General features: G+C 42.4%; 1 protein-coding gene across 1 annotated transcript in view; it reads left to right on the plus strand.

Moving 5' to 3' along the window:
• COL5A3 (collagen type V alpha 3 chain) overlaps positions 1-26,360 on the plus strand; it is a 133,413-nt gene that overhangs the window by 26,942 nt on the left and 80,111 nt on the right. The window contains exons 2-7 of the mRNA XM_070935015.1: positions 5,138-5,305; positions 5,720-5,933; positions 8,148-8,310; positions 16,065-16,187; positions 19,065-19,196; positions 25,526-25,657. Coding sequence (XP_070791116.1) covers positions 5,138-5,305; positions 5,720-5,933; positions 8,148-8,310; positions 16,065-16,187; positions 19,065-19,196; positions 25,526-25,657 — 932 coding nt within the window. The remainder of the gene's footprint in view (positions 1-5,137; positions 5,306-5,719; positions 5,934-8,147; positions 8,311-16,064; positions 16,188-19,064; positions 19,197-25,525; positions 25,658-26,360) is intronic.

A 26,360-nucleotide genomic window follows, 5' to 3' on the forward strand; every position in this document is an offset into this window, starting at 1 on the left:
TTCTACCATGAGTCAGGACATATTGCAGTTTGTTGCCAGACACGGAGGGAAATAACTTGCTGCAGCTTTTTCCCAGTATTCTCAAGGGTGGCAGGCACAAGTGTGGGATGTCTTCTGATCTGTTCCAGTTAAGTTCTGAGTGCAGGCTACAACTAGAGGTCAATCATTTAAGAAAAGGTTTTGTCAAGTAAAACAAAACAGCTAACAATCAGTTACTCTCCAGATCTAATTCTGGGATGTGGGAGATTTTCCTAACAATCTGCCATTGATTGTTCTTTTTAATCACATTGAGTGATCAAGAAACCAACATACGAAATGTGTAGGATGTAGAAGCTCTTCTCTTTGTATCTATCCTAAGAAAAATGTATGGAAGGCTGATCCAAACTGAGATTATTGAGTGCGGAGTGGAGGAGGGTAATCTGATCTTCTCCCAACAGCTCCAACATTTGTTTGTTTGTTGGCTGCCGATCTTTCCATAGGGTAACTATGGAAACTGTTACATATACAGTGAAATTATAAAAAGTTTTGTGTACATAAAACATATATAAATTCTACCAGTGAGTGAATACGGAAACTTTTAAAAACAAATTTGGTACCAGTGGATCTCTTTTAAAATGCGGCTGCATGTATGTGCATGAAAGAGGGAAGGTGCTTTATTATGTTTTCAGACATCCTATTTTAAATAATGTCCCTTAAATTTTAGTTTTCCAAAGTGTTACCTTTTAGCTTGTTGAAGCCAAGAGCCAACACATCCTGACCGGTTCGAAGTTGACTCAGCCTTCCATCCTTCAGTAAAATGAGGACCCATTGTTGGGGGCAATAGGCTGACTTTTATAAACCACTCAGAGTGTGCTATAAAGCAGGAGTCACCAACCTTTCGGGCCCCAGGGACTACTAAATTCATAATTTTTAAATCCCACGGACCACTAATATGATCTGCCTAATGACTGGCTGGGTGGGTGTGGCAAGGTGGTCATGTGACTGGGTGGGCATGGCCAACTCAATGTCATTCATGTCGAAGGGCAGCTTGCCAGCCTCTACTTGCCATTCTTTGCCTGCCTGCCCAGGCTCCTTAGGGCCCCAACAGGAAGCAGTTGCTGGAGCTAAGCAGCCACCATGAGAAAGAATTGGCAAAACAGCTGGCTCCGTTCAAATTGGATCTGACTGAGAAGGAGGCTCAGCAGAAGCACCGCACTGAGGACTACGAGCATAGGCTTTCCAAGCAGAGGAAAGACCTGCAGGAGTCCAAGGCCAGGTGCCAGCGCCTGGAGGCTCAGCAGGCTGAGATGGTCAGCCAGTTCCAGACCATGATGCAGTCCCACTGGAACAAGGCCCTCCGGCTCTTTGCCACCAGTGACACTTCCCTCCAGCCTTTGCCCAAAGCCCCGCACCAGGAGGCTGAAGCAGACCCTAAGTTGGAATTTTTGCCCCCCTCTGACCCGCACAAAAAGACCCAGAAGTGGGAGGCTCTCTGCAGCAACACAAATGTTCAAGTGTAGGATAAAGGGAAAAAGAAAAGCATTGACTTCTGGCTCCTTTTGGTGCAGTGGAATAAGGTAATAACATAAAACCACAATGTTTTACTTTTATATGCTAATATATATCGTATTTTTCGGAGTATAAGATGCACCGTAGTTTTTGGGGAGGAAAATAGCTGATTGGGGGTGGATCGGCCTTCAGGAATACCCCCAATCAGCTGTTCCCAGTGGTGAATTTTAGCAACAGGTTGGTTGGTTGTGAGCTCTGCGCCTTGCTTTTTTTTCAGCCTCTGAAACCTCCATTTGAGAGGCTTTTGTTTCAGCCTCTCAAACGGAGGTTTCAGAGGCTTTTTCAGCCTCTGAAACAGTGGTGAAATCCAAGCTTTTTTATTACTGGTTCTGTGGGCATGGTTTGGTGGGCGTGGCAGGGGAAGGATACTGCAAAATCCCCATTCCCACCCCACTCTGGAGCCAGCTAGAGATGGTATTTGCCGGTTCTCTGAACTACTCAAAATTTCTGCTGCCAGTTCTCTGAACTGCTCAAAATTTCCGCTACCGGTTCTCAAGAACCTGCTGGATTTCACCCCTGCTCTGAAACCTCTGTTTCAGAGGTTGGGCGGGGCTACATTCGGACTATAAGACGCCCCCAAATTTTCACCTTCTTTTGGGGGGTAAAAAGGTGTGTCTTATACTCTGAAAAATATGGTACTAGCCATTTCTAGAATAGAAGAATTAAAATAGAAATTTTTTTAATTGGCCAAGTGTGATTGGACACACAAGGAATTTGTCTTGGTGCATATGCTCTCAGTATACATAAAAAGAAAAGATACAAGAATCATAAGGTACAACACTTAATGATAGTCATAGGGTACAAATAAGCAATCAGGAAACAATATCAATATAAATCGTAAGGATACAAGCAACAAAATTACAGTCATACTGTCATAAGGGGAAGGAGATGGGTGGTGGGAACGATGAGAAGATTAATAGTAATGTAGCCCTATAACAACAAACCTATCTAATCAGCAACCAAACATCAAAGTTTCATTCCCCCCCACTTCAAGCACAAAGTCCCTTCACTCTTCATTAGACAGTGGAGCTGATTTTAAATTCTGTACAAGCAACTCAGTGTGAGGCTGATCATTCAAAATGTTCTGCATCTGGAAGATGGCAATGTATTTAAGGCCCCAAGTTTGCTGAAGTATTCTGTCACATAGGGGAAGGGAAATACTGTACTTTTGATGGAGAGTCCTCGTTGATAAAATGTCATCCATCATCTAAGAAAAGAAAGGATTTTGCAGCCAAAGTCAGAGACCAAGAGCATTCTTGGCTTTAATTATATTTTTAGAGAGAAAGAAGCAAGAAACAACTGGTAAACAATGAGCTTTACTTGTCGCTAGATAATTTTTCTTGGAATTTATTAGTGGAGGAATATATAAGAAAGATGTAACATATACATACAAATGAACAAATAGTCTGAGATATGAATGTACCAGGGTGGACAATATGATGCCTATGGCAAGAATGTGCCTGCAAATCACACCCTTGGTGCCCAATAAACTCTGTGGCCTACCTGACTTTTATTTTTTAGGTTCTTTAATTTTTTTTTTTAAAAAAGTGGGAAGCTATCAAGCATCAAACCAAAGCACCAGCCTTCAGCACTACTGGGATTATTAGAAATAATAATTAAAAAACAAACAAACGATGGATGGTTGAAGTTTAGTGATTCAGGAAGGAGGAGGAGGTGCAACAATGGCAGCAGTGAAAGGGATTTTTGGAATGTTAAATGAGAAGATGGAGAGCAACCTCACAAGTCTATCTTCTAGTAAATGCATGTCCCTAATTGGTCACATACCTCTGGCAACCACTTTATGAATGATCAAATCCTCAATTGCTAATTTTTAATGAGAGTGCCCAGAACATTATCTCAGAATTACAAATGTTGCCATCAGCTCTTAAAGATTCTCTGTCCATGCTTTATAGAAATAGGCATGAAACTTTCTGGTCACAGTCTATTAGTAATACTTAATATATAGAATGGGATGTTTTCACTAACTAGCCTACTCATTGACAGATTCCTAATTATTAGCATGTGTGGCTGAAATTTGCACTCCTAGAAGATGTTTGCTATTCAATTAAGTGTGCTTCATTGGACACCTAGAAATGAAGGCAAACAGCCAGAGGATTTGAGACCGGTTGCCAGTAGCATTGGGGAAGTCTTATTTAACTGTGTTTTACTTAGCATTCCTTTCATTCTACATCTGCAATGGGGTAGCCATATGGATCAGGCAAAAGGGGAGTGGGGTAGAATGAAGGGGGTGGGCCAGGGCCAGGGCCAGGAATGCTGGTTGGGAAGATGCTTAGACTAGCAATGTGTTGTTTTTATATTCCACACTGCAATCAGTACTGGGGATGCCTACAGATTGGGGTCACAGCCAAAGCTTGAAAGAATTAACTTGGCAAAATATGATAATGATTCCTAGGCTGGTTTTGACTTCACAAGACATGAGAGGATGTGCTACCATTCATTTGATCAGGCCAGAATACAAGTTGCTGTATATCATCCTTGGCAAGACAAGGATGGAAAGCTTGTGTTCCCAAGGCAAGGGTCAATCTATGTAGTTGGGCTGCACATTTTTAAGTATATAGTGGTTAGTGACCACATAGAGCTGGATAGTGTTATCACTCTAATGAGAAAATTAATTGTTTGGGTTTCAAAAATATCTGGGATTTGCATTTTTCAGGTATCAAATATATCTGGGTTTTGCAGATTATTATATATAGACTCATTGAAGAGCTTAGCACATCTTTAAAAACCTTTGTGCTGAAAAGACAGGAAGGAGACGTGTTGATTTCCTCCCCCCCACCCCATCCGTTCCATGTATATTTTAAGGTGTTCTTACAGAGTATGATTATTTGTCATGAAATAAAATATAGTGACAGTGACAATCTGAGTTTTAAGGGGCATAAATTCAGCTTCCATTTCTTAGAAACTAAGGGCATGTGGCATTGTTTAAATACCAGAAACATTTCCCCCCCTTATCTGGCAAACTGATATGCCCTGAGCTGAGCCTATACAAGACATCAACCCATCTTTGGGTTGGAAGGATTTTGGAAGAATTCAGGTGAGGCTATGATAACTGTTGTTCGAAGCAACTAATTGGCTGTCTCATTAATCTTTTCCAGCAGATCTGGCTATTGATAGAATTGATTTCCCTTGAATGTCTGCACCTGAGCAAATAAATAAAAAATATTTCAAAGACTTTGTATTCAGCGGATAAATTTACATTATTTCAGGATATGCTTCACTGCTATCTTCTGCCTTGGAAAGACTGCACTGAATATACCTGCTTGGGGTAACAGGGAAAAGCATACAAAAACGTTATACAGTATATAACAGCAACATAGTTATGCCTTATAGGCACCTCTTGTGATTTTCCTTTCAGTGTCTATTTTTTGCCCAGGCAATTTGTGTTCAACTGTGTCTTAATAATGATGAGAGATAGTAGTTCTATTAGAGCTGATAGGGATTTGAGACACGTTTCCCATTATTTTCAAACACATCTTGTTGCCTTGGGTAAAACAGGCTTCGCATGAGCCGTCCTTATTTTTCTTTGCTGTGAGGCTGAGATGGACCGTGTCCTGCGCTTCTCTTCCAGATGGCCTTGTGGATGTGCTCCAGGCGTTTGGTGTGCGCGAGGGCAAGAATGGGGTCACCATCGCTGCTGGGATCTGCACTCAGAGGGATGGATCGGAGGAAACAGACCTGGCCTTCCGCCTGGAGAATCAAACTCATTTCATCACCCCCACCAGGCAGCTCTTCCCTGGTAATGTAAAGCAATCTATCTATGTGGATCTGCATAGTTAGCCGAAACCCCAAAGCCAGTTTGCATACATATCGGAGGGCCTCATGACTTGCACCTGTTCAAAATGATTTCTCAAAGTGCAGAAGACAGATGTGTTCCAAAACTTGCTTCCTAAAATTGCAAAAAAACTGAGTACAAATGCATGCATTGTATGTGGCCATATGGGAAACTAGGACTGGCTTGAAATGAAATGGGAAGCTTTTTTTGAATTCTGCACTTATTCTGCACTAAATACTTCAGGGATTCAGGACTACTAGGAAATGTGTAGAGTGCTCAAGTTGGTGAAAGCGGGGAGCATTTGGGGATGGGTTAAGATGCTTGTTTGGTTCCTGGTTCTGTTTATTTCTCAGGATGCATTATCTCCTTCTCTTGCAGATGGCCACTTCCCAGTGGACTTTTCAATATTAGCCACAATGAGAGCACTTAAAGGCAGCCAATCTTTTTTGTTTTCCCTGTATGATGAACGTGGCGTACAGCAGCTTGGTGTAGAGATTGGACGTTCCCCCGTCTTTCTCTATGAAGACCAGCTGGGTTTCCCAGCGCCTGAGGACTATCCTCATTTTCACAGAGTCAACTTGGCTGATGGCAAGTGAGTTGGGATATTGGGGTAGGGAAAATAAAATAGAAGGAAGCTATTTAGAAATGGTTATCTTATCACACAAATGTGGACATGACTTAAATATTATTTAGTTTGAGTGTTTTTTTTTTAATCGGATTACTTTTGCAGTGGTCTTTAAAGGGATGCATAACAGGTTCTTTGTTGTGACAGATTGAGTGAGGCAATATTTACACACACACACACACACATACACATTCAAACGCACATAAATCAACACTTTTGATTTTAGTCCCAGGATTAAAGATGCCAAAACTCAACAATTGTGGTTTGCAAAAGCTACTCCCGTAAAGTACATCTTCGGTAATTAAGAAAGAGCAACTACTAAACAAAGTTGAGACTATAATGTCTCAGATGGTTTAATAGAACTAAAATTGTGTGACCAAAGCATAACTTTTCCCTTCTTACATGCATTCATGTTCATCGAACTGATGTCACTGTTAAATATATTATCTTGATGATCAAAGCACTACAAGAAAATCAAATGCTACTGGTACTTTTTCTTTAAAAAAAAAACCATTTTCGGTGCCTGTAATATAATGCTCAGAACAGCTCTCTTGTTCTGGCACCTTCTAGATATGTTAAGCACAATTTCCTTGTTCCTCAGTCAGCATGAGAATTGTAGCCTTACACAGCCAGAGAGTAGAGGTAGGAAAATGGGATAGACTAGTGGGGTTGATTTATGTCAGAGCTGTTTTCAAACACCCACTCACTCCCAGGCAGGAATTATATTGGGTAACTTTAGCAAGTTCTTTTCCTCATCCAGCTCTCAACCCACACATGTGGTAATTGTGACAATATATTAATGAAAACCTACTAAAAATTGCAGAAAAGTTTAATGACTGGCTTCTTCCTCTACAGCATGGGTGTCAAACTCGCAGCGTCACATTGCTGTCACATGACATTTCACAGCGTTTTTCCCATTCACGGAGCTGGGTGGGTGTGGCCTGCATGTGACGCATTCATCTTGCGGGCCGCCAGTTTGACACACCTGCTTACAGCTATTATCTTTTTTTCTTAGTGACTAGATCTGTAGTTAACCTTAACCCTTGCTCCTGCTTTCAGTTGATATGTAAAATAGTTTATAGGAAAAATATTATAGGCTAATATTATAGACTAATAAAAATATCATTCTCTAAAACTCTCAAGTTCCACTGGGAAGAGTAAAATGTTGTGACTTTTGGTCATAAGATTTTCAGACACTTTTTAAAAGCTGTTAAGTTAAGCCTTAGTAAGACCACACCTAGAGTACTGCATCCAGTTTTGGTCACCACATTATAAAAAAGATTTTGAGACCAGAAAAAGTGCAGAAAAGAGCAACCAGGAGGATTAGGGGACTGGAGGCTAAAACATAAGAAAAACGTTTACAGGAACTGGGCATGGCTAGTCTAGTGAAGAGACGGACCAGGGGAGACATGATAGCAGCCTTCCAATATTTGAGGGGCTGCCACAGAGAGGAGGGGGTCAAGCTATTTTCCAAGACACCTGAAGGCCAGACAAAGAATAATGGATGGAAACTGACCAAGGAGAGATTCAACCTAGAAATGAGGAGGAACTTTCTGACAGTGAGAACAATCAACCAATGGAACAGCTTGCCTTCGGAAGTTGTGGGAGCTTCATCACTTGAGACTTTCAAGAAGAGATTGGACTGCCATTTGTCAGAAATGGTGTAGGGTCTCCTGCTTGAGTGGGGGGTTGGAGTAGATGACCTACAAGGTCCCTTCCAACTCTGTTAATCTGTAATTAGTTGGAGGTGGGTTCATATATTCTATATTGTCCCAAAGCACCACAGTGCCAGTCCTTGGCTTTTCATGAAATCTAGTGGTTCACATAAAGGAAAAGGATGGAACCTGTAAAGCATATTTGGCAGTTTAGCATGTTAGCAAAACTCACTGAGCTGCCAGCTGAAAGTAAGATTTATCTGTGATGATTCCAAATGGAAGGTTTATTGCACTATTAATGGAAAGGCATTCTGCAGTTATTCTCTTCTATAATAATGAATGAATGAATGAATGCAGTAAGAAAGTAAAGAGTTCTTGGGTGAGTTACAACTGGAAGATACAATTTATTTTGTGAATAAGGCAGAAGGATTGCACAATAATAAACTCATCTGGATCTATCTCTGAAGTTCCCAAGCTAAAGCTGCCTTGTCCCACTAAGTTGCTTAACTCTACTGTCTTTTACCAGATGGCACCGCATTGCTCTAAGTGTGAAAGGTGAAAGTGTATCTTTGAGCATTGACTGTGAAGATGCTATAACGTTACCCCTGAAGCGAAGCAAGCAGCCAGTTGTCAGAACTGATGGGGTCACCTTGCTTGGGGCACGTCGGCCAGATGAAGACATTTTTGAGGTAGGAAAAATTATTCACAAATCTCAAACCATTTTTCCCATTCCAAAGAAAATATCAATCAGTTACACTGCTGAAACTAACTTATACACATCTCCTTGCTGAGTCTAATGATGTTAGAGTACAAATTTTCCCCACCCAGAGGTGGGCTGCAGCTGGTTCGGACCGGTTCAGGTGAACCAGTTTTTAAGATTCTGTGCAGTTTGACAAACTGGGAAATCCCACTACTGGCTGGCCCCGCTCTGCTCACCCCACCCCAGCCCACCCAGTCACTCCTCATCTTGCCCGCTCAGCTGGCATAGCTGCTGCTGCTCTCTGTCTGGCTCCCTCATTGGCCTCAACCACATGGTCTCTGTGGGCCAGCCAGCTTGCCTGCCTTCGTTGTTGTGGCTGCATCCCATGCAGAGCTCTCCCCATGGCCCAGTTGAGCGGCGAGCAAGGCCCAAATCCCGGCCTAGCTGCCTCCCATGTGGCCCAGCCAGCTTGCCTGCCTTCTGCCGCTGCCTACCATGTGGCAGCCGTGGCCCAACTCTCTGCCTCAACTGCCTTCCTTCACTGATCTCTGCTCCTCCTCGCTCACCTAGACTAGACTCGTCCACCTGCCTTCTGTTGCTCCTGCCCACTCCAGCAGCAGAAGCCTCGAGGCGATGGGCAGGTGCCCCCTTGGGGAAGTGGGGCTGGGAAGGGTGCTCATCTCCAAAGCCTCTCTCTCCCTCTGCCTCCTACTGTTTCTCTCCCTCTGCCTCCTACCACTTCTCAAGGCCCGAGACAAAGCACCTGGTCTGGGCACACAGCCCTCCATGACAGAGCCCTTCCTGGGGAGAAAAGCCTTGACAACCTGATCTGTCCCGAAGGCCTTGAGGAGCTCCAGACTTTCCACCCTGGCCCAAGTGCCTGAGTGCCCTGGCCTTCACAGATCCCAATGGGGCCAGCGCCCAGCAGCAGTGGCACTCTAGGAGGGCAGACGGATGTCCCATGGCTGCACGCATGCACCGCAGTGGAGCAGCAGTTGCAGACCCAGCGTGGCGTCTGCCCCAAGGGCTGCCCGTCATCAGCCTTACCTTTGTGGGCAGCTGCGTGCTGGCCTCGTTGGGATCTGAAGGGCAGGGCATTCAGGCTGGCAGAGGCATGTGGAAGCTCTGGAAGGTAAGGCTGATGCTGACGGTGCAGGAGGGAGACCTGCTGCACTTGGCCAAAGAGCTGCCTTTTGCGCCTGGAACACTCAGCTTCCATGGGTCTGCCGGGTAACTGCCGCTTGCTCGCCTTCGCCTCGGGTCCTGCATCCAGCCCATGATGGTGGACGCGCCACTTCTGGGTCTTGCTGGCCAGCAGGTGGGCAGGCGGCCCTCGGGAGAGATGGCGTGCTGGGGCCAAGACTGCTGCTCTGCTGCGGTGCGCATGTGCAGCCCAGGGACATCTGCCCACCCTCCCGGAGCACCGTCTCTGCTGCCACTCTGGAGCTCCACTTCTGCCTTCTGCCACCACCACTTTGGAGCTCGCCTTCTACCGCCGCCGCCCTGAAGCTCTGCTTCTGCCACTGCCACCACTACTCTGAAGCTCACCTGCCACGGCAGCTCTGGAGCTCGCCTTCAGGATGGATCAGTTTGTCCAAGCCATGCTTTGCTCCCCGGGAAGGGCTTCATCATGGAGGGCTGTGTGCCCAAATCAGGCACTTTCTCTCGGGCCTCCCACCTTGCATGGGGCAGTGGGAGGAGGAAGTGAGTGGCCAGGAAGGCTCCTTGCAGGTCTTGCAGCCAAAGTCAGGTTGAACTATAAGACCTCCAAGGTACTTTCTTCTAGTCTATGTTTCTAAAGTCTCCAAGACAAGGGAATTTGCTTAAATTGAGTGTGTGTGTGTGTGTGTGTGTGTGTGTGTGTGTGTGAGAGAGAGAGACAGAGACAGAGACAGAGAGACAGAGAGAGACACACAGAGAGAGGGAGAGACGGGAGATGTGGCTTCTTGGGGCTGCATTTTGGAGAAGTATCAAGAGAAATGCCAAAAGGGCAATCAGTTTGGGATTAAATTCCAAATGAAATTGGGTCTTTGGGGTAAGCAGACATGAAGAACTTTCAGCTGCAGGTTTCTAAGTATCTTATTAAAATGAATGTCTAGAGGCAGCTCTTTAACTCATTAGTCCAGAGGGAGCAAAAGAGATAGGATCCCAATCAGGGTCTTAGCTATTTAGTTCAGGAATAACAGAATAACAGAGTTGAAAGGGACTTTGGAGGTCTTCTGCTCAGGCAGGAAAACTGAGGATGCCAAGATCTGAGTGGAGGGCTTGGGAGAGATGTCAGAATAACAGAATAACACTTAGAAGGGACCTTGGGCCAGGACCCTATACCATTTCAGAGAAATGGCTGTCCAATCTTTTCTTAAAAACTTCCAGTGATTGAGCATCCAGAACCTCTGGAGACAAGCAGTCCCACTGGTTAATTGTTCTCACTGTCAGGAATTTTCTCCTTAGTTTTAGGTTGCTTTCTCTCTTTGTTCAGTTTCCATCCATTGCTTCTTGTCTTGCCTTCTTGTGCTTTGGAAAATATATTGCCCCCCCTTCTTTGTGGCAGCCCCTCAAAAGCTTGTTTTGTGACTTGCCTATCACACTCTTGGGCAAAACATGTGAGCTATTTCCTCTTTTCAGTGGTCCATGAAAGTACATCTGTATGTAGATGCAGATAATAAAGTCAAAAAAAGGTGAACAACATTTTTACAGAACTGTAGATATGTTGAGGCTGGGTGTGACAAAGAGTGACTGGGAGGAGAGGGGCCAGGTGAGGCACCCTTTGAAGTGAGTGACATTGAATTAGCCACACCCACCCAGTCACATGACCACCTAGTCATGCCCACCCAGCCAATCATTAGGGCAGAGAACTGGTTGTTAAAATTTTGCAGCCCACCACTGCCCCCATCTTATTTTTTCACGCAACCATTTTAGCATCTCCTGATTCTAGATCTTTCTCCCTCCGTGCCAGTTGTGCCACCTCTTTCACTGTGCCTGGCAAGGTTACAGGAGGCTGCTAGGGGTCTGGTATTGACAAATTGCACCAGCATTTATTTTGTAGAGCTACAAAGCTTCACAGAATACAGATGACCTTTTCTGTTCTATCCCTGCTCTGCTGCCATGGGGAAAAACACACTGATTTCCAAGCATGGAAATCCAGCGACCTGTGTACGGTGTCATCTTCCCATTGCTTCCTTCCCTCTTCAGCACTTGCTGCCTGCCTGGTTGAGAATGCTCAGAAGAGTCTGACTTTGTATGCTTATACTGGATGATTTATGTGGAGGCCTTTTTTTTAATCGAAATAATCCCCACTTTGTGGCAGGCATGATCAGCAGACATGGGAATTTTGGGGAGGGGGCCTTCCAAAATGACAGTGCTGATATTTGGGACCCGTTCATTTTTATTTTTATTTTTATTTTTTTGTGGCAAGGAAATGAGCTCATTGATAGCATACACTATAGATAATAGTTGAAATCTTCTTCAACTTCCCAAGGAATGAGACTGTTGCAAGGCTTTCAGTTAAGTATCTGTGAAGGAGGGGAATCTTAACAGTTTGGATTAAAGGCTGGGTGGTAAATTTTTTTAAAAATTGTAAAAGATAGAAAACCTACAGAGCAAGGAACTCAAAAGACAATATGAATAATGAAAGAGTCAAGAAACAGAAACAAAAGAAAAGTTCGAAAAGAAAAAGTCAGAGGATTCTGTATGCCACTAGCATTCCAGAATAGGCATACCCTTCTTTTAAGTGGCATCAGACTTTTCAGGAAGACAACTTAGGGATTTTTCATTTACAAAGGACATTATTAGTTTCAATAGCCCTGGAAGCAGAGAAAAGCCTCATCCCCCCCTCCAATGCATTCTTTCTCCAGGCATAAAATGTCAGAGGGCACAAGATTTTTGAAGGCGTCTAGGCTGTTGGCTTGGGGGTGGCCAAGAACAAGCATTCCTTGTTGCAATGCTTGGAAAACCTTGGCTTAGGGCCATCTGCCTCTGGTAATTTGGGGAGTGACTAAGGGAATGCCTAGAAATGTCAGCCTAGCAGTGGGTGGTTGCTGAGGAGCAACTCCCTTTTGTAATGAAGATGGTGGCAGAGATCTCTGCAATGGAGTGGGGGACAGGTGGAGTGAAATCCAGAGGAATGTTCCCAAGCTAGGCTAGATGCCCTTTTCCATAGAGTTTGTAATCTTCTCTTTTATTTCCAGCAAAAAACATGCATTCAAAAGAATTGGGAACCAGTGGATGTGGGATTCAAGATAAAACTAATAGATGTGGGATTCAAGATGAAGCAGTTCTTGCAGGAAGAACTGAATAATTTTATAAATTATCATTTATGAATTAATTATAAATTATAATTAGGTGAAAGGGCCTTGTGAAGCTCTCTTCCATTCTTCCAGTTCTGTGAAATCTCTGTGTATGCTGCAGTCATGTTCATTATGGCATGAGGTGTAAGCTTAAATGTGTGAAGGACATTTCTTTAAATAACCAATAGACACAGACATTCAGTCCTTTGAAACTCTTCAGTATGTTCATTGCATATTTATGGATTTACATCCACTCTTCCCTCCCTTGAGTCCTGTTGTGTTGCCTCATCATGGGTGAGAGGAAGGGTGTTTCTGGAAAGGAGGAACGAAGAACTCCAGAGTTCTTGCCAGGGCTGTATATTCCAAGTAGAGCCACTCAAGGCATAAAGGCTAAAGCAAGTGGGCACCTACATTGGGCAACAACAATATAGGAAGATGTTGTAGAGATTATTACATTAGTGACAATTTCAAAGGCATCATTTCAAAATAAATGGGTGAAAGTCAGGGGTGAAATGCTCCCGGTTCAGACCAGATCGCCCGATATGGTGGCGGGTGGTTCGGCGAACCAGTAGCAAAAATCTCTGCCCCCCACCATGCCCAGCTGAGCCGTGCTATCATCAGAGGCGTCTTTTTTAACTTTTGAAAGCATTTTTTCTACAACCTCTTCTGCCGCGCGGCTCAGCTAGGATCGTCAGGCTTTTAAAAGCATTTTTTTTACAACCTTTTTGGCTAAAGAGGTTGTAAAAAAATGCTTTTAAAAGGCTCTGACGATCCCAACTGAGTTGCCTGATCATCAGAGGCTTTTAAAAGCATTTTTAAAACAACCTCTTCATCCAAAGAGGTTGTAAAAAAAATGCTTTTAAAAGTTTTTTTTTTAAAAAAGTTGGCCACGCCCACCCAGTCACATTACCCCACACCAAGCCACGCCCACAGAACCGGTAGCAATAAATTTTACATTTCACCACTGATGAAAGTAATAGTACACAACTCCTGTATTTTATCAAGAAAACCACCTGGATAAATCATATGTGCCTAGGAAAAATGGGAATCCCAGAGTAACTCATTGCTGTTGTGCAAAATTTTTATACAAACCAGGAAGTCACAGTATGGATGGAACATGGTGAAGCATACTGGCTTCAGGCTGGCAAAGTACAACAAGACGGCATACTCTCCTGTTATTTATTCAACTGATATGCTGAATATGTTGATGGAAGCTGGATTAGAAAATGATGACTGTGGTTTTAAAACTGAAGGAAGAAATACCAAAAAAAAAAAAAAAACCCTACACCACCCTGATGGCACTACTCTAACAGCTGAAAATGCAAAAGATTTAACAGTTCTAATAATGAAAATTAAGAAACATAAAAACAAGAGTGAGACACAGATTGTTGTCCACTTCCAAATGTTGGATATGATTTAGAAGAAATAATGGTAATATTGGAAGCAGCTAAGAGATCAAACACGATTGGGAAGGATCCTGGTCCTGCCAGCGATCACTATCAAAAGCCATCAGTGTCATGTGCATGTTGAATGCAGGGTTGAAAGCAGACTGAAACAGGTTCAGATAATCTGCTTCCACCAGGGACCTCTGCAGTTGCAGCCCAGCCACTTTTTCTACGCAAGGAGTATGTGAATGCTTAATGTCCTCGGGAACTAACAAATATGATCTAGCCATGAGTATATTGTAATGTTTAAAGGAATAAAGGCAAGCTCTGAACCATGCTGTATACCTGACTACCATGTGCTGTTGTCATCTATATATCAACTGGGTTCTTCAGTGTTTGGTTTTCTTGCATGTGTATATAGTTGGAATTTGCAGTTGCTTGGGTTCATATATGGTTCTCTGTGTTTATTTTTGAACTGTGGGAATGTTGACATTTTCCCAATTCTGGCTGCTTTGCTCCTTCCCCTGTGATTTCCTTTTTTTAACCACAGGGCTTCCTTTGCCTTGATATAGCCCTCTCTGTCCCTACCTGACCTCATGCCTTGGACTCTGACTCACTGTAGCCCGCCCTCCATCTTGCTTCTTAATTTCTCTTCCTTTCCATCACCTCAAGAATGTTGGGAGCAGTTTAACTGTGGGTCCCAACTGAGCAGGTGGGAACAGCGATTTTGTGAGCTCTTCTGGAAGTAGGCCTACTGGCCATATTTTGGTAGATGATTAATTGGGAGCATATGTTCTCTGTGCACCAGGACTGTTAGGGTCACCCTGGCTGAGCAAGAGGAGCTGGGGCATGTTCAGCTGCATAAGAGAGTGTGCTTGTGTACACATGCAGTCATAAAAATTAAATATAGCTATTGTTGGCATTCTGATTCCAAACCATAAAGAGAGGGAGAAGACAGAAACGAGCGAGTGAACATTCTTTGTCATACTAAATGTGGTTAATATACAAATATCCAAGTTTTCAAATTGCACAGAGTTATTTGCAAACTTCATAATGCAGGAGGTATTTGTATTTGGCTTTCTTGAGCAAGGTTAAAAGACCATAAAATTCAGAGTGACTAACAGATCAGATGGTTTGTTCCACTCGTATTAAATCAAGTAAGTAGTGAGATGAGATCTGCACACAGTGGAATGAGACTGAAGTACATCCAGGGCCATGGCTAAATTGATTTGGATACATGAGGCAATTTAAAACTTAAGCAACTGAATACCAATCAAGGCCAAACTGAGCCACAGCAATGAGGTTTATCCAGTTTTAAGCAAATGGTTGTAATAATCTTGGGAAACAGGAAGAAGAACGGCAGCTAGAGCAATGGTCAGATGAGCACTATCTCACCTCTCATCAGAAATACAGTTGGAGAAAGTGTTGGAGAAGGGACCTTTATTAGTTCTCTCAAAATTACAGGAGGGAAGGAGGGAAAAGGTGTTTTGAGCCTTGCAAGATTGGTGTCAATCTTTTGAGGCAGTCCAGAGAGGAAACCAAACCATGAATATTAGTACTCATGGTTTGGTTTCCTATCCGGACTACCTCAAAGGATTGACAGATTTACAAGATTATAAGTAGTAGCATGCTACTATAACCTTGTAAGTCTGAAAGCACTTCTCCCCTCCTCTGCCTTTACTTCCCAGAGGATTAGGGAGGTTCCCTTCTGAGATGCTTTTTTCACCCCATTCTTTCTGTGGGTTGAGGTATCTCTTGTCTGGTCATTGCTCTGGCTGTGGCTCCTCATCCTGTCCCCCAGGGTTATTCTCAGAGCCCATTAAATTGGTAGAGGAAGGCTAACTGGTTAAGCTCTGGATAATAACAATCTGAGTTAATATTCTGTAAGAGTCAACAACAAAAATATGGTTTTTTTTTTGATGGACATGTTGTCACTTCATTAGAATTGCTCTTAAGAGTGTAAAATATACAGGAGATTTTCTACACAATAAAGTCTTGGATTGAAAATGCATAAGCATGTCATATGTTCATGAAAGATTCTGAATGGTTGTACTGTGCTTCTTCCTCTTCAGGGTGATCTCCAACAATTACTCCTTGTGCCAGACCCAGCAGCTGCTGCCCAATATTGCCAGGATTACATGCCTGATTGCAACAGACAACTCATCTACAAATTGCAGACCCAGGATGCAGAAGAGGTAGGTAGGCAACCAAAAGGCAGGAGCTGTTAATAGCCAGGTTCCTGGCCAAGATCCGTGGGATAACCTTCTGTGCCAAAGTTCCCTGCAGACACACAAAGAAAGACATCTGCTTGTGAGAATGAAACTAGCACCCGGTTGATTAGCACTATGCAGTCCGTGCTCTCTGTTCTTAAATAATAAAAGCATCTCTTTCTCCATGTTACTCCAAATAACTATGGGTTGAGATATCATTAATATGCTGGTATTAAATTTAGATCTCTACATCTGGTGACTTGAGTGTTGCTGTCGCTCCCTCCCATGGTGCCTGGAGGCTATCGGGGCCTGGATGCGGGACAGTGGGCTACGACTGAATCCAGGCAAGACTGAGTGGCTTTGGGTGCATGGAGCTTCAAGATCAGGGTCTTTGTCATCTTTGGTTTCAGATGGGGTTGCACTACCCCATTTGGATCCAGTCCTCAGTTTAGAGGTTCTCCTGGACTTGCAGCTCCTGCTCAAAGATCAGGGATGGTCATGACTAGGAGAGCCTTTGCACAGCTTTGGCTTGTGCACCAGCTGCAGCCTTTTCTAGATCAAGACTCCCTACTTTTGGTCACTCAAGCCCTAGTCATCTCTCCTCTGGATTACCGCAGTTTGCTTTACATGGGGCCACCCTTGAAATGCATTCAGAAACTTCAACTGGTACAAAGTGCAGCAGCACAAGCAGTCCTTGGGGTCTGTAAAATGTCCCATGTTACACTGCTGCTTTGCAAGCTGCACCGGCTGCCGGTTTGCTTCTGGGTGCAGTTATTGACTATGACCTTTAAAGCCCTCTATGACATAGGTCCAGATTATTGGATGAACTGTCTCATCCCACTAAGACAAGCCTGCCCTACTCATGCCAGCAGAGGAGGCCTGCTGAGAATCCCTTTGGTCAAGGAACTCTGACTGAAAAGCCTTCTCTGCTGTAGCGCCAGCCACTGGAGCATCCTGCACCCTGGGGTGAGGTTTGCCCCCTTCTTCCTATCCTTCTGTAAGAGCTTGAAGACCTGGCTCTGCTGGTTGGCCTGGAGACCCAATGGGGGAACGTATCCCTGGAGGTGGCTACTGGACTAATTAGCTGACCCCACCTCACCTCAGCCCTTCCTGTTTCCCATCCACCTTTTTAATTTCATATTATTGTACTTCCATTGTTTATTTTTAATTGTTTTATTCTTTTGTGATTGTTATGTTTACATTTTAATCATCCCCCCCCCCCCGTTTTATTGCTGTAAACTGCCCAGCATAGCCCCATGGTAAGATGGGTGGCAAATAAATTTAACGGACAAACAAACAAACAAACAAATGGATCTCTCTCCCCTTCTAAAGATTTGACATAGATTTTAGAACTTTATACCAGGCAGGTATTTCCCTTTTCAGTAGTTTACGGTCATTGAGAGGTGTGTTAGTCTATGATGACAAACAAACAAACAAACAGGAGGAGTCTGGTAGCATCTTTTCCCATTAAAATTTGTATTAAAAGGCATATGTTTTTGTGAAATGCAGCTCATCAGATGCATCTGATGAAGTAAGCTGTATCTCATGATAATTTATGCCTTTTGAGAGTTTTTCATTGGTTAACTCCTCCTGATATTTTTAAAGACTCAGTCTTCTTAAGGTGAATGGGGTAGAATCTGATACCTGACAGTGCTGATTTAGTAAAATCAAGAAGTAGCTATTGGGAGTGAGAGAATTTCAGGGGCATTAAGTTACCAGGGAAAATCCTTATAAAAGAATATAAATGCCCCTCTAAACACCATTGGCCTTACATTTTTATAGATATCCACCTTCTCCCATCACTCAAGGTTTTGTCAATTGCAGTCCTCCTGTAGCTATTTTAACCATGTGTTTTCCAATTTCCTTGGGGGAAGAGTGGTTAAAAGAATAACTTGTTGAAAAAATGAAAGTCTGTCTATTTGTTACATCTTGCCCCTACCTCTAAGAAATTTGGGCGTGTTAAATATGGCTTCCTCAGAAGTACACAATCACAGCATCTACATGATGATGTCATCACATACTTGCCATCATTTTAGTGTTGTAATTGTTTGCTGTGTCTAGAACTTTTTCACTGTAGGCAATAGTAATCTGATGGATGGTGGAAATACTTGAGACACCATCCTATGTTACTTTAGCTGTATCCATTCCAGGGGTCGGTTCTACTTACCTTTACTATCGGTTTGCAGTGGGGCCGCGTGTGTACTCTTCTGCGCATGCGCAGAAGTATTTTGATGACGTCGGAGTTGGTGGTGGAGCCTCCCGCTGGTTGTACTATCGGTTCTATAGAACCAGTGTGAACCAGGGGCAACCCACCACTGATCCATTCCACCATTTGTGGAAATCTTCACACCTCTTTTAGATCCATAATCTGCCCCTGGACTTGTCTCCTAAAGATAAGGCTCATAAATTGCTCAGATTACTTCTCCTTGTGATTCATGGGAATGGCTTTTTAGGTCTCTTAGTTGATTAACCCACAGGTGAAAAAGAAATAAGGGTTGCTCCCTAGGACCCCGAGAAGGATAGAATTGGGGCAATTTTGGAGTATGTGGATAAAAAGAAACAGATACATTCTTACTTTCCAAATCTGTCTTCTCCAGAAAGTCATATTGAACCACAAATAAATCTGTTGTGTGATGGTCTTTCCTCTGTGTACTCCAAGGCGTTGGTGCCATGTTCATGTCTGTCTCTTGTGAATGGTTTCCTGGTGGCTGAGCCTGGACGTATGGGTGGTGACTTTTGGTGTTCTAAGGAAATGGGAAAGTATTTTTTTTTCTTTCTCAAGTATCTGTTGTCTCTTTTTCTCTTTCCCTCCCCTTCTCTTTTTTCTCCCCTTCTCTATCCTATCTGCTCCCCTTTGTGCAGAACATTCCAAAGAGGAAGGGCAAGAAGGGCAAAGGCAAAGGAAGGGGCAAGGGCAGGAAGAAAGGTAGAGGCAAGAAGAAGAGAAACAAAGAGTCCCTCGAGAAGTCCTCGCTCAGTCCAACCTCAGGCGAGGTAGAGAGTGCAACTAACTGCTCTCTGCTGATCTAATAACTTCTGGTCCCTGCCAGCCTAACCCATTGCCTCCTAACATGCCTAACCCACCTAATTAGCAGCTTCCTCTTGCTTTATCATCAATGGTTCTTCAGGCAGAACTGCCCGCAGAGTGTCTGGCCTTTCTGCCCTTATGGCTGCCCATTGACTGCCTTGCATGAGGGCTGATGGTGCCATATGCAATAGCCTCTGGCTAGGGAGCTCAAGGACTCCACTTCCATTAGTCCTGATTGGCTGCAAAGTTCCAAACACAGGTGAGTTTGAATGCCTGAAGACATGTTCTTCTCCATCAAGTGCCAGGCCAATGCATTTTAAATTTTCCTTCTGATGTTCAGTCAAAACCAAGAGAGCTCATAGTCGCTCCAGAAAAAGGGCTACAGAGGAATTTCTATGTGGATGGGCAGCTGAAAGAATTCATGATATGTCTCAGAAAAATATCTGTGTAGACTTTTGCTGGCTCCTGCCTGGTACTATGACATCAGCCTCTGACAGTACAGGTTTTTCAAAAGTGAAATTAAAAAAAAATAATGAAGTATTAATTGTTAATTACTTTTTAATTAAAATCTATGTAGGACGCAAACGTCCATTGAGCCATATTATTACTGAATCATTAATTCTGAAACTGATGGCATGGCATCTTCCATTGATGTAATATTCAATTATATGAATAAGGATCAGTTACAATGACCAACAGTAAGCACTGTGTTACTGGTTTTATCCTTATCGGAAATCTTCAGGGGCAGATAGCTCAATGTTATTCTATTGGGGCCAAATAGAATAAGTGAACTCTGGGAAGCTCAATATATTTGGCCCCAATAGAATAACATCAGGCTATCTGCACCTGAAGATTTCCAATAAGGATAAAACCAGTAACACAGTGCTTACTGTTGGTCATTGTAACTGATCCTTATTCATATAATTGAATATTACATCAATGGAAGATGCCATGCCATCAGTTTCAGAATTAATGATTCAATAATAATATGGCTCAATGGAAGTACCTTAGCATCAGGATCTTTGGACCATTATAAACAATGCATTAGCTTTAGGAGCTATGTAGATCCTGGTGCTAAGCAGTTGCAGGAAGGAATATCTTAGAAGCACTACCAGAATGATAATAAAGGTAGTCTTCATTTATCAACCACAATTGGGGCTGGCAACTCAGTCATTAATTGAATTACAGACTTCATCTTTCCTTTGTTTTATAGATCTGTGAAATTTGTAGGTGCAAGAATTGGTCACAAAATTACTTCTTCCTCACTGTGATAACTGCAAACAGTAGCTAAACAAGGACTACCTGTATAAAGTCCATCTTTTGGAAATGGCTTATAATTAAAACACTGTAGGTTCTTTAGCTACCATATGCAGAGCTTATTGTCTTTGAATAACAAAGCTGGAGTAACAGCTATTGATCTGGACTATTAAGTGACTTTTCAAAAAATTACATTGTAAATATATGCCTCAATATCATGGAAACACTTCCATCTTCTTATCAGGCTTTGAATTTTGCTATTCTAAATGAAAACATATTTTGGTTTAGCACATGGAAGAAATACAGAATATGGCCACTCTGAGAATTCAGAGAATTCATGTTGAAACATGATATAATAGAATGTAAGTGTTAAAAGGGATCTTGGAGATCATTTAGTTGAATCCTGTTCACTGCACATCTCTGGCAGATGTCCATGTAGCATTTATGTCAACACTTCCAATAAAGGAGAATCTATCATCTTCTGAGGCAGTTGTCTCTTTATGGAATAGCTTGTATCTTAGGAAATTTCTCCAAATGAAATAATTTAAATTCACTGTTATTTATTCCTGTTTTCTGCACCAATTGTAAATAGTTCAATTCTTCCTTCTATGTGACAGCCCTTCAGATACATGAAGTCAGCTATCGTGTCTCCCTGAAGTCTTCTGTTCTTCAGGCTAAATAAATTGAAGTGCTCTTCATATTTTTTCCCCCTTCCAGATCCTTAATCATTTTGGCTGCTCTCTTCTGGATACACTCCGTTTCTTGATCTCCTTCTCAAAATGTGGTTCCCAGAGCTAAAAATATTCTAGGCACTGCATAGCCAACATAGGATTGAGAGAAACAATAACATGCATAAAAACTATGTGCATACAAATGTTTTCTTTTAATGTATATATTTTGTACATAACTTTCCTATTCCAAATTCCTGTAACTGATTTTTAAAATTGCAACTTGTCTACATATTCAGAAAATGGATTCCCGTGTTAGGACATTAATGATGCATCATCAATTATAGGCCCTAGTTTGGGTCTGCCATGGAAGCTACAAATATGACATTGGAACTTTAAGGTATCGTGGCTTGAAGAGGTTAATTCAAGAGAAACTGTTACTGATTAATCAGCACTCTCTTCCACAAAAATAGTTCGCTCCAGTTTGCTTTCCTGGTGATAATAGGTTTCATATCTCTCCTTTTATTCACTTTATTCTCTATTTTACATGTTCCTGCCCCTGTTTTCTCTACTTTGGTGATTTTGAAATGAAAATAGCAAAAGCTATATCCGTGATAGTGAACCTATGGCACGCGTGCCACAGGTGGCATGTGGAGCCATATCGGTGGGCACATAAGCATTGCTTTAGCTCAGCTCCGGCATGCATGCGCACGCTGGCCAGCTGTTTTTGGGGCCTTTCGGGCCCACCAGAAGTCAGAAACAGGCCATTTCCAGCCTCTGGAGGGCCTCCGGGTGGGTGGGTAAGGCCGTTTTTGCCCTCCCCAGGCCCCAGAGACTTTCTAGGAGCCGGGGAAGAGCAAAAAATGGGCCTACTGGCCATCACATGCCAAAAGTGGGAGGAGCAGGGGGGGTCATGCGCTCATGCATGGAGGGGCATTGAATTATGGGTGTGAGCATATGCGCGTGCAACCCCCCACGTTACCCACGCTTTTGGCCCGGGACGGCAAAAAGGTTAGCCATCGCTGCTCTATATGCTTTGCAATACAGGCAGCATAGAACTCCCCAACTATTTTTCTTCCCTTATCCTAAAATATCAAGGAGCAGTATGTGGCAAAGAGACTGTGAAGATTTGAGTAAAGATTTTACTCAATTACAAGCAGGTTAAACCTATAGAAGATCAACTGTATGCTTTTTTTAAAAAAAAAAATCCTAAAGGTTGTTAGGAGACTCTCCTAATTTCCCGCTGGTATTAGCTATGCAGCAAAAAGGGATGTTAAAAATGGTACTAAATAGTTCACGGCTACTGTATAATAACAGGTTTAGACTCAACCATTATTCTTGTTTATGTGTCTAAGTTGATCACAAGTTATAGGTTTATGGCAGTTGAATACAGTGCATGCTCTTGTTTAATTTTGCTGGCACAACTAGGTTTAGTAGATTTGTAATTTTATAATAGAATCTGGACATTATCTTAAGAGTTTTAATGGAATTTCCTTTGTGATTGTTGATTCTTTTGTTTTGATTGTTTTAGCTTATGATCAAGCAAATATATTTGCATTTTGTTTTCCTCTTGTCTTCCACTAATGACCTTTGTATGTCAGGGAAGCATCCCCAAATGTGTGAAATACAGGACAGGGGGATGCTGAGCTCATCCTGCCAGTGAATCATTCTTGCCTTGGCCAAGGGGAACCTTTTCCCCGCCAAATGGAGCAGCTGGCAGAGTTCCTTTTTCTAGAATCAGAATTACAGCTGTTTGGCTGTTTAGTATTGGCAACAACAAAGCATTTCTCTTTTCCTTTTCTAATCTCTTCTCAGGAAGAATTTGCCACCCACTTATCCTTTTCTCTCTCTCCTAACGTAGGCACACTTCATTTCATCTAGTTCTGCAGATACTTGTCTAGCAATAAAGTTCAGGTTTGTTGTGCATTTGATCAGGTAAACATCCATAGCACCCGTTTTATATAGATTCCTATTGTATGTGAGTGAAATTGCAGTCCACAAAGTTAATTCTTTGGTTAGTTTTTTGCTTAGTCAGTCCATTTTTGCAATCATGCTTTACCGCATCCTGAGATACCTTTGCAATGCTAAAAGTTCTAGAAGAATTTACTAGTCTGATTGGCCTTTTCAAAAGAAGTTCCTTCAGGATTAAAAGTTGCCCATGGAGATTTATGCACAAGTTTGAGGAGGTGGCTTTCTCTGCAGTCTTAGGAGTCTGTAAAGAAGCTATTTCAGGGGCAGTTTAGCCCAGTAGTAAATAGATGGAAGATAGAGTTACTAATATATATTTGTCTGTCATAGGCACACCAACTGTTGCCAAAAAAACTTTATGATAGCTTTGATGCAAACATTGGAATTTCAGCTTTACCTGAGGGCATCTTCAGGCAAGGTTGGCAGTAGTTTTGAAAGTGATTTGTCATTGCCTTCTTCCTGCATCCAAGCTAATCCTTGCCTTGCTTAGCTTTCAATCCTTGACAAGTTCATCCAGATTCAGATCCCACTTTGGGAAATACTTGAGATTAAACTGAAGAATTTTGTTGCATTCAAGGACATACGCAAAATTTTCACTGTGAGAGGAAATACATGACTACTTAAGATCTGTTGTCTTTGCACCTTTCCTGCTCCTGCAGCCTATTGGAATCATCAGAGTACAGATAGTCCTTGATTTACGACCACAATTGAGCCCAAAGTTTCTTTTGCTAAGTGAGAAAGTTGGTAAGTGAATTTTTGCCCATTTTACAACTTTTCTTGCCACAGAAAATCATTGCAGTTGTTAAGTTAGTAACACAGTTGTTAAGTGAATCTGGCTTCCCCGTTGACTTTGCTTGTCAGAAGGTCTCAAAAGATGATCACATGAACCTGGGACATCGCAATGGCCATAAATATGAGTCAGTTGCCAAGCGTCAGAATTTTGATCACGTAACCATGGGATGCTACAACGGTTATAAGTGTGAAAACAGTTGTAAGTTCATTTTTTCAGTGCTGTTCTAATTTTGAACGGTCACTAAATGAACTGTTGTAAGTCAAGGACTATCCCTAATCAAAAGGATTATATGATTTCCTGACATAGCATCTTTTTCCCTAGTAACTTTGATTATTAGCAATGTACAAACCTTATTTCTTTCTTAGAACATCGAGTGATGTTCCTTCTGCAGTTACAGTACATATATTCATCAACCCTTTTTTTTCTTCTAAGTCCCAATGCAAGGGAACTTTCCCTATGTGTAGAAGTCACCTGCAATAAGAAAATAATACTCTTTCCAAGATGCTATTTTGCCTTGCCTCAGGATCTGCTGGATATTCACAGGAACATAACACTTGGGATACGTCAGGCATGCTATTCAGCAGGTTCTGACAGGTTCTAGAGAACCGGTAGTGGAACTTTTGAGTAGTTCAGAGAACCGGCAAATACCACCTCTGGCCTCAGAGTGGGGTGGGAATGGAGATTTTGCAATATCCTTCCCCCAGGAGTGGGGAGGGAATGGGGATTTTGCAGTATCTTTCCCCTGCCACACCCACCAAGCCACGCCGGCAGAACTAGTAGTAAAAAAACATTAAATTCCACCATTGGGATACATACCGTAAATTGGATGCCGACTTTAAATGAATGGCTATGAGCTCACATAGATATCAGAAGATAACAGTGCAGCATGGAACAAAATTCACTGACCTTCAGGCACATCAGTCCTAGAAAATGACATACCCAGCACATAGATGTCCAACAATCCATATAGGTTTACTCACATATTGTTGATGGGCTGGGGCAAATTGGCAGAAGAAACTATTTTCCTCGTATAGATTTTGCTGTCTCTTTACAGATTTCCAGATAAATGAATGGCACCAAATGTGAATTTTCATACCAGGTGTTCTGAGTTTCGTAAGTCTCAGAGTGAAAGACTGTACTATTTAATGTGCTTGAAAGCTCAGCTGCATTTCTGCCTCTTTCCCAATATGGCACAGCCTCTGATCCACTGGAGCTTTTGCCCTTTCTTACCAAACTCCACTCCTAGATCTGCTAGCAAACATGGTTTAAATAGTAGGTGCTGCCAAATGTATTTCAGTGTTTAAACCCTCAGGGAACTTGGCAGATACGATGCCAGGAGATTTTACACTGAAAGATTAATTTTTTATAATAAGTTCCAAACACATCTCCTAGGCATGGAGGTATGAAAGGCTGTTTCTAACCTCAAGGTACTAGATTTTATTGGCCTGAATTTCTCTTATATCATGACCACTTTAGTTGGCTTTTGGCTGCTGGCATATTTCTAACCCCTAAAGAATTTGTACAAATCTATGTGCACATTGCTAAATGTATGTTGCCAAATAAGTTATATAGATTCCTTTAACATCTTATGTCTCCCCCCACCCTCAAGAATGAGACTCCAACTGATATTAGTCCGATGAAAGCAACTACTGAATTCTGGGGAAAGGATCCCAATGAAGAGCTTGGCATTCTCACTTCTACCACTATGACAGTCAACTTCAACCTGACAAACAATTATGAGGTAAGATAGACATTGTTTCCAAGGCCCCCGGGGTACTTCTTTCACTCTCAGAGTCTAAAGAAAGCAGGGAAGGGGTGAAATGTGGTTGGGGTAGATATAAAGATGGGAAAGTCTAGGTGCAATACTTTTTTTATACTGAAAACTCTGTTTTGGTTTTGGAGCCAGCCAAAGACCCACTCCAAAATGTAGTGAACAGGCCTGGAAACAGCTGAAGTTAATTTGATTGAATTTACTTCCCAGTCATGTATTTAATAATTTAATTCATATGCTTCACTGAAAGTATAATTTGGCATCAAATTTTGAAGGTCTTTAGAGGCTGCTTTGAGGGCCACATGAAACTCTGGGATGTCAGTTAATTCATCTGTGGTCTGTGGCCTGTCAAAATCCATGAATCTTATAATCATTTTAAGCCATAAGATGTCTTCAGACCATGCATATGGTCTCACTTTCCTAGGACTTTATCACTCCAAAATGCAAAATCAGAATAACATCTAAAGAATCTCTGTTGCCAATTCTATCTTTAGATACAATGAGGTAATCTACTCAGATCAGGGAAGGATTTGGATTTGAACCAAGTCCCTACCGATTGTCTTCCCAAAATATTGCCTATAGTAGAACGTGCAATGTTTTGTTTGTTCTGGCAGATTTTCACAATACAATATTAGGCTAAGAGTTTAGCATTTGCAAAAGGGTTGCCTTCTCT

The sequence above is a fragment of the Pituophis catenifer genome, unplaced genomic scaffold (genome assembly GCF_029215685.1).
Source record: "Pituophis catenifer annectens isolate HBS135680 unplaced genomic scaffold, rPitCat1.0.hap2 SCAF_2, whole genome shotgun sequence".
Lineage (NCBI taxonomy): Eukaryota > Metazoa > Chordata > Lepidosauria > Squamata > Colubridae > Pituophis > Pituophis catenifer.